General features: G+C 51.4%; 1 protein-coding gene across 1 annotated transcript in view; it reads right to left on the bottom strand.

Annotated features, from left to right (window-relative positions):
- Positions 1 to 667: 667 nt before the first annotated feature.
- Positions 668 to 9,051, bottom strand: part of TRIB1 (tribbles pseudokinase 1) — an 8,442-nt gene continuing 58 nt past the window's right edge. The window contains exons 1-3 of the mRNA XM_003820457.6: positions 7,816 to 9,051; positions 5,471 to 5,763; positions 668 to 3,070 (exon numbers count right to left, since the gene is read on the bottom strand). The exon at positions 7,816 to 9,051 is cut by the window's right edge and continues 58 nt beyond it. Of these exons, the coding sequence (XP_003820505.2) occupies positions 2,605 to 3,070; positions 5,471 to 5,763; positions 7,816 to 8,175 (1,119 nt within the window). The 5' untranslated portion in view covers positions 8,176 to 9,051 and the 3' untranslated portion in view covers positions 668 to 2,604. The remainder of the gene's footprint in view (positions 3,071 to 5,470; positions 5,764 to 7,815) is intronic.

Below are 9,051 nucleotides of genomic sequence, written 5' to 3'. Positions count from 1 at the left end.
ACCTGGGAGACAGAGGTTGCAGTGAGCCGAGATTGCGCCACTGCACTCCAGCCTGGGCGACAGAGCGAGACTCCGTCTCAAAAAATAAGAGAAGAAAAAAAAGAAAATGGTTTGCTTAGCCATTTTAATTAAGTCTAATGAAGGGGGATTGGTTCACAATCGGAAGTCCCATGATGCCTTCAGAGATCTGTGTGAACCTCTGCAATGATAACAAAATGTTGTTTTATACATGTGACACTGTTCTCAGGAGTGGTCATAGCTTTATCAAATTCTCAAGGGTCCACGGCCCAAAAAAGACAAGCTGCTTTTTACAACTCAAGGTTAATTTATGAATGCTCACCTTCAAACGTTTCTTGATTCTGATTCTGCTATGAAAGAGTATAAAAAATAAAAAATGTTTCCCGAGTCTAAATTCAACCCAAAGCACGTATCAACACTCAATGGGCTTCATCCATCAAAATAAATTTGCCCACTGAAATGAGAAAAGCAAATGGGTTCAAGTCTGCCAAAGGTCATCGATGATCCTCATCATCTCTACTTTTCCACCTTCCCCTTGCTGCCTACCCCCAACTAGACTGTAAGTCCTGAGGCCAGAGACCTTTGCAACCTCTGCATGAAATTGCAAAAGGCAAAGCAGATGGAACTCGAAAGAAATTCACCACACCTATTTACGAAACCAGGTTTATTAAAATTTCTCTACAAGTCAGAAATGGCCATCTCACTGTTCACATATATACACGTATGTACAGGAAGAACCTAGTGTTTCTAGCTTTCCCGGCAGAAGGCCCTGCCAGCCCAGAGTCCTTAGTCGGATAATGTATCACAGATACAACAGTCGAGCAACCACGAGAGCGTTAGTGCGACAGAGGCCTCTGTCCTCCCTCTTCTCAAAGTCCCATGATTCTGTCAAGGTAATATTGCCAATAATCATTCACATTTCACGTGGTTTTAGACACGCAGGTTATTCAGACAGACACAGACAACAAAACAAGCCTCAAAGCCAGAACAAAACAAAACAAAACAAAATCGAACATAGGTATAAAAGGTAAAATATATGTACAAAGTACACAGTACGTGAGGTATACACGGCATTCTCACAATGCATGTTAGTAGTTTGCCTAGGCGTAGCCCTTAAAGATGACTGCCTGTTTTTGTGCCATTTCTCAAAATACAGTATATTTTGTTTACCCGTTTAACCACCTGATTTCAGCACCGTCCAAGACAGTTACTGATATTTCATCTGAACTTGTTTTTTAATGAAAGTTGCAATTTCTCCATTAAGCTCTATCTTTTGTAGGGGAGTGAGTTTCCATCTCTGGACATATCTAACAGAGGCTGGATTCCCACCTACAAAAGAAGCTGAAGAGGGGATTTCTGCCTTGGGAGGTGGCAGAAAGAGGAAAGAGATTGGACCGGATGATTTTTAAAGTTCCTTCCAACTTTGAAGATTTGGGGTTTGCTGTTTCACTCCAGAAGCCGATTATACAGACGTATTCATAAACCACACATTTGAAATATTAACAACCCACCATGCAAAACTGCAGATGTACACACAATGCCAGAGGCGGACCATATCTGGGAGGGGTTAAAGTATAATTCTGGAAGTTAGTCTGAGAATCACAAGACTATCCAAAATTCACTCTCTTCAAAGCACAAAGATGTTTAATGTCTGCTCTTGGGAGAGGTGGGTGGGAGCCTCCTTATCTTTCTTCTCTTAGACAGAATACTCCACCCTGAGATGGTCTTGGGGAAAAAGTAAAGGGTAGGTACTAACATATTTGGAAGGAACTTAAAAAGCTAATAGTTTCCAAGCACTCAAATTATTTTTTAAAATCTGGAGTCTCTCTGTCTGAGCTCAGAGTTCTGAAATCGTTGGGAGATGGAATCTTTTGTGATACTGTCCCACGTTCAGCTGGTAAGTGCTTTTATAGCTAAAGGGGGAAGTGTCAAGGTCAGGGAGAAGGCATTAGTGCAGATGAGGTCTTGGCAGGAAACAGAGAAGAGTCTGGGTTCATGGTTCCGTCAGGCTCCTGAGCAACTTAAAACAGCCTGCTCCAAAAACGGAGCAGAGTCATTGGTAAATGTGAGTGTGAAGAAAGGGTGAGTGTTAAGCCAAAAAAGGAACTTTCCCATCAGAGAAGCTGCGGTAGCATGTCTAGCCACCAAAGATGAGTTCAAAGATGGCAGATTTATTGGCCCAATTTGTCACCCTGTGAAAAATACGGTTATTACTCAAAATATGTCACTGTGCGATTTGCTTTTTCTCCCATTCGAATGCTCAAGTTTATTACACACTTGACCACCGGGTGTAAGATGTCCATACTCTGCCCTCCATAAAAGATGCGGAACTCCCAAATCCAGCAGAGATAGTTGGTGAGGGTTCCTTAAGGGAAACAAACTTGCAGGGCAGCCAATCACAGCATATGCTGCTCAAATCAACAAAGTCACTCATCCCAACAGAGAAGAGGCGGCGCCATGCCGAGTTCAGCAGCTTTCATCCTGATGCAGTCATTATCTGGTTGGTACCACGCCAAAGGGCCTGTCCATCTTTAGAAATGGAAATGCCAGGTGTTAAGAATTATGAGGTTTCTGAGGTTTTGGGGATTAGCAGAAGAAGGAACTAATGTCACTGTCCTCCTGGTACTCTGGAACAATCTGGTCTGAAGTTCCTATTTCTGAGTCGATGTACCCGGGTTCCAAGACGGACTCAAACCAGGGGTGCAGTAGGATCTCGGGGGCAGTGAGTCTCTCGGAGGGCTCCCGTCTCAAGAGGCTGCGAATGAGGCACCTGGCTTTGGGGGAAATGTGTTCAGGAATGCAGAACTGTCCACGCCGAATTTTGGAGAAAAGGGCACTGGGGTCTGAGTCATGGAAGGGGTATCGTCCAACCAGAAGGGTGTAGAGCATCACCCCCAGGCTCCAAACGTCCGCAGCCCTTCCGGAGTACGTCCCAGTGGTGTTGAGGATCTCAGGGCTCACGTAGGCTGGGCAGCCATGTTTGTCTGACAAAGCATCATCTTCCCCCTTGATTATGTGTGTGTCTTCTAGACTTTCTAGTCTAAGCTGGGTTCTGCAAGAGAGAGGAAGCAAGCCATTATTTCCACACCAGCTGCTATGAAAAACAAAGCCTTCCCAATAACAGCGCCCACAGGCACTAACAGCAAAGGCTCCAGGAATGCTATTTACCCCTTCGTCCAGTAAGCAGTGCCCTGCAACTACCGAGGGCTCGTGATTTCACAAACTAACACGAACTGCAATAAATGTTTGCAAAGTATCGACAGAGCGCCTGGGGTGGAGGGTATGATGCAAAGCCCCAAATAGTATTCATAATGCTAGAGCTTACAAGAGATATCCTAATAGGAGTTACGCAATTTACTAAGTTCCCATTGCAGAACTGGGAGCCTGTCTCCGAATGCTGCATTCTCTACAAAAGCTAGCAGGGAAGAGCAGCATATCCTACTTCTTCAGGGAGGGCCTGAGCGTCCTACGAACCCATCTTCTCTCTTATGACTGCCAGGGCTACCTGGACCCACACTGCATTACAGAACACGGAGCCCAAAGTCACTGCTATTACACACGGGTCATCAGCGCTGGTGCCCGCACTGATACATGCACACGGAGCAAACTTTGTCCACCTGGGCCCAGGCTGCAACAATTAGGATGGGAAAGTTGCAAGGAATGTTAATTACATTTATTGGGGTGTTTAGTTGCAAAGAACACTTTGCCTGGACAGAGAGGTTATGCGAGCAAACAAAAGTGGCTGATGGATTTCAGGGACGCAGGGACCCTGAAATTCTTACACAGGGACACACACTCCCCCTGGGATGGCACATCAACATGTGAGCATATGTATTCTACAGGGGGGTCTCTGTTCAGGTAACAACTAAAGTCTAAAACACCTTCAGTCAAAGGCTCTCTTATGAAGCTGCAGGTGCCTCCTTATTCAGAACCAGCCACCCAAGTCTCCTGGATCCCCCAAAACTCAAAGCCATGTGGTGGGGAAGCTCTAATATCCGGTGACACCCTGTCTCTGCCTGCTTCTCTGAAATAGCCCTGTTTCAGTAAGTCACTTGTGAAGTTAAATGCAAACATTTGGTACTGGCTGATGGGTCAATTCCTTTTCCTCTCAAAGGTCTGTTTTTTTTTTTTTTTTCTGCCTTCCTGTTCCCTGGAGTGTAGTATACATGTGCTAACTTCAGTATGTCCTCAGCGTGACCTCCCTGTCGTTATGTAAAATACCCATTGGTTCTGTAAACGGAAAATATGACTCAACCCACACTGTCTGCCCCTGATTGGCTGCTACAGCACTAAAACCCTGCACCTGTGCTGGTTACACGAATAGCGTCAGCCTGACATTGCTTAACCCCCGGGTTGCCAAACCCCATGCCCATGATATTCGCCTGTGCAATGCAGATTTCAAAAGCTAGTAAGGAGGTGTGTAAGGCATGTTTCAGAAAATGCATCACCATATCAAAGGAGCATGTTCCAGGAATTAGAAACTTCTTCATTGCCAACAGTTTGCTTTTCTTTGCTAATCAGTCTGTTCCAATAATTATTGCGAGGTCAGATACAAAGTCATGCTTTATGACAGCTCAACCCTGTACTGTTTCATATGCTCTGGAGTCAAAGGTAAAAATGCACAGGTGAGATAAGCCCACTTCTTACAACAAACTAACTCACTCTCACCTCTACAATGTTACAGCCTTACTGCTCGTAATCTTTCCACAAGGGAGGTGGCTGGCTCTTAAAATCAAGTGTGGTCTATCTCATGCGGCTTCCTGAATTCTCTAGCTGAAACCTCAGCTTTGAATCTTAATGCCTCATTACTCTCTTATCAAGCTCATCTTGTTCTTTATGAGGTAAGCTATGATCTATATTTAGCAATCCATCCTAACCAACTTCCATTTACTATTCAATGTGGCTATTTTCTGAAGACGGATCCAAACAAGCTGTCTAAAAAGTCACCAGAGAATGTGATGTTACAGAGAACCTGGACTGGGATGGGAGAGGAATGCTGTGTGAAACAAGAGGGTGGAATTCTGCATATAGGACAGTCTCACTAGCTCTGTGAAACCTTCCAGGTACAAAACAGCACTTGGCATAAGCAAAGATTTGAACACTTCCTTCAGAAGGCAATATCGTAAAGGGCAGTTTAATATTTGTACCCCAGACAACTGACCTTTCTGACAACAATGGGGAATGAACCTGATCCTGGGGTAGGAGAGGAAGAGCACCCTGTCAACACTTGCCATCCCATAGAAGCGCCACGGTGTCCCCAGACCCCGTCCAAGAGAATGCAGAATAAACCAACCTTGGCTGTGACACCTCAGGAACAGAAGCTCTAAATACTAAATCTGGGACATATGAGCCCTTGACTTTGTTTTGCACCAACACACAGCACCTAACTACATGACCTGCACCTTCGCTTTGGTTCCAAAAGGCCACAGGAGAAGCTGTGGCGGCCGCTCACCTCTCCTCCGTGGAGAAGACGAACTTCCTAAGCTTCAGGTCCCCCAGCACGATGGCTGACTGGTGGCAGTGGGCGACGGCGGAGACAATCTGCTTGAAGAGCCGGGCGGCTTCCTCTTCCCGCAGCCTCTTCCGGCTTCTCACGTAGGAGTGCATGTCCCCAAAGTCCTTCTCAAAGAAGACGTAGGCCTTGGTTTCCCCAAGGATCACTTCCACAATGCCAGTAATGTTGCTGTGCGATGGCAGCTGGATGTAAGGCCTGATTTTGTCCTGGTAGTGTTTAATGGGAAACACCTGTAGAGAGAAGGGGGCCCATTTAGGGGGCTAGAAAAGCAAAGGCAGCCTCCCAAACCCCTGAGGGAGCTGAACAGAAGTTCTCAACCTGTGGGCTTAGGATGTGAGTAAGTTCCATTCACCTACTCCTTTCCTCTGCCACCTTACCTTACGCAGCCCCAGCTGCCCCTGACACCTTTAAAACCAGTAACACCTAAAGCTCTAGACTTGCAAATACCCAAAGGGTTACCCGCTTTCACACAGATGATTTGAAAGAACTGTCTCCTGTACCTGTTCCCATCTTCCGTCAGCTCCTGAGAGCTAAGCAAACCCCCCACCCTCTGTGGCCCTTTCCTGTTTGCAGGCCACACTAGTTGAGTGGCTGATAGAAGGAAGCCCCTGGCCTGTCCAGGAGCTGAAAAGCAGTCCCTGGACGTGCATGTGCCTCCTGCAGACCCAAAGTGCTCAACACAGAAAGGGCACAGAATGTGGTGACTCTGCAGCCTCCAAGGGGAAGCAGGGGCCAGAGAACATGCAGAGCTGTCATTAATCAGAAGGAACAGATGACTTGGAGGGGGAGGCTGGGACAATGCAGCCTTAAGCAACCTGCCTACAGTCCGACTCAAGTGTAAGCAGCCTTGAGTTACAATTCTCACAGGAGGGGTATGGAATCCTGCGAATGGGTTTTTCACTTGTTTATCCCCCCACACCCGACCCCACCCCTAGAAATGAGTAGCATCTCCTCTCTTCTAGGAAGCTGGCTGGTCTCTTTAAAGGCCTTTTGTTTAGTCCAGTTACTCATATCCTAGACTCAACTGGAAACGGTGACACACGGGCTGTCACCATCTGGATTCAGCTATTATCTGCTCAGAGGAACTGGAAGGGGTTGCACAATGGCCAGACTCACCCCACCTCTAAGAGGCCTGGCTGCTCTGGCACCAGCTAGAAAAATCCCCTGCTGCCCCCTCCTCCCACCCCATCCCATCCCATCCCACCACACACACATACATGCTTGTCCCAGAACAGCTCTTAGCCCCAGTCATGGAGAAGAAAAGGTTGTTTTTTCTCCCTATTAAACTGGGCTTGATCATGCGTTTGAAATTTCATTCGGGTTGGGCAGTAGGTGGCAGCAGCGAGCCCCGGGACGGGGTCGGGGTGTTGGGAGTGTCAGGTGAGTTGCGGAAAACCCAGAAGCGACTTAACTGGGGGGTGATCCTATCTTTCGGATGAAAAGGAGCGGCCCGAGGGTGCTCCGGGGTGCCTCAAGCAGGGGTGCCATGCTCGCATAAAGTAGACTGTGGGAACGTTCTGCGTCTACCCGCGCAGGAGGAGGACCCGGCGTATCCTGTTTCTAGGAGCTGTGTCTCCTCCTCCTGGATGGGATCCCTATGTTCAAAGGAAAATCGCTGGCTGGAAAATAAAGTGAATCGAAGCGAGGGTTCCTGGCCGGTGTGGGCTTTTCAACATTTCTACTCCGAGCAGATTCCTCCGCCTCGGGTGGATGACTCTGGGACTGCTCCCTTGGGAGGGCGTGTTCTAGTCTCAGCGCGGATTCAATTCGGAATCCCCAAGGCAGGAGCCGGACACAGTCTTCCAGCCCCCTTACCACCTACAACTGAGCCCGGGTGCCGTGCAAGCCCGGCAAGAGAGCTGCCAGCTGCTCCAAGCTCCTAGGAGGCACCCACTAAAGGGCGTCCTTCCAGGCAGGACATTGGCGGGGGAGGGGGGGTGGAGAGCGAGGAGAATGAGAGAAGGGGAATGGCATGGCCCTGGAATCCATTTCAATTCCACAACTTATATGGAACGCCACGCGCTACACTGGGCGCTGAGGAAAGGAACAGATAGAGAAAGCCACTGAACACTGCACTTCCTCTAGGCGCCCCCATTGTATCACTCCATGGGAAACCCCTCGATCCACAAAAACGTGAACCTGGTCAAATGGCGTCTTATCTGACCCAATCTACTGATCCGCCCTGTGCCCAGCCCAAGCGTTGGCCGGACCCCAAGCACCTTTGCCTACCACCCCGTCCCGCGCCCCCGACCCCAGCCGGGTCCTGGCCCGGGAGCGCCTACCTTGCAGCGCAGCTCGCGTCCAGTGTGGATGCACAGCGCCCGGGACACATGCTCGCGCTCGGCTAGGGGCAGCAGCAGGTAGTCGGCGATGCGGCTGGGCCCCGGCGCGCTCCCGGAGCCTCCGCCGGCCCCCGGAGCAGCAGGCGGGGGCTGCGGGCTGCAGGGCGAGCCGGGGGGGCTGAGGTAGTCCGGGGGGCTGGAGCACTCGGAGAGGCGCGGGCACTTGGCCGCCACAGCCGCCGCGTCGTCGGCGTCCAGCAGGCGTTTGGCCGGGACGCCTCGGGTGGCTGGGAACAGCAGGGCCGGGCCGCGGGGCTGCGAGGCGCCGCTCATGGCAGAGCGCACCGGACCGACCCGCATCCCGTCCTGGGCCGGGGTGGCCCCGGCTTTTTAAGTCCCGGGATCCGCGCGGGAAGACGCTGCGGGTTTGGCGCCGGCTCCGCGACTTCTTCCAGCCGGCGGGATGGAGTTTGCAGACTGGTCTTGGCTCGGCCCCCACGAGGGGCAAAGCAGGAGCCACTCCCCGGCGCTCGCGTTGCACGCGGGGACCACGCTGGCTGTGCGTCCGGGGGGCGGAGGCCGGCTCGAGTCCCTGGACCCCCGCAGGCAAGGGCTCCCGGAGCCTCGCTGGGGGCGGCCGCCACTATTGTTGCCGAGGCTGCCGACAGTCCGGGAGACAGAGGCGGCGGCGGCAGCGGCCAGCGATCCCGGAGTCCCGAGCCGCGAGGACAGGATTCAGCAGGCTCGGCGGAGCCACGAAGCAAATGCACTTCCCAAAGCGATGAGTCTCGAGCAAAAGCCAGGGGAACTTTTTCGCGGCGCTCGGGATCCTGCGCGCTCCTGGGCTCCGGGCGTGTATGAGAGCGAGCGAGACGCGCTCAGAGAGAGTGACTGTGAGTGAGTGTGAGCGCTGCACCGATCCCGGCCAGTGCACTCCTCCTTCTCCTTTTCCTCCACCTCCTCCGCCTCCCGGTGACTCACGCTGTATACACACACACTCACAGGCCGGGCTGTGTAAACAGTTGGGAAGCCGGGTTGTGCAATGAGGTGGCTGCGACGACTCCGGCCCCGCCGCCCGGCGAGCAGTCTCCGGAGCGGAGGGAGGAGACTGGGGGGAGGGGAGAGGGAGCAGGAGGTGGGGGGAATGGGGGTGGACTTAAGGGCTGGGGATGCTCCGGGCAGCGCGCGCTCGGGCGCAGGTGGTGCGTCCCGGGCCGGCCTGGACGCGCGCACACG

Source organism: Pan paniscus, chromosome 7, assembly GCF_029289425.2.
Source record: "Pan paniscus chromosome 7, NHGRI_mPanPan1-v2.0_pri, whole genome shotgun sequence".
In the NCBI taxonomy this organism is placed as follows: domain Eukaryota; kingdom Metazoa; phylum Chordata; class Mammalia; order Primates; family Hominidae; genus Pan; species Pan paniscus.
Note: the sequence above shows the minus strand (reverse complement) of the source record. Positions and strands in the feature narration are given on the sequence as shown.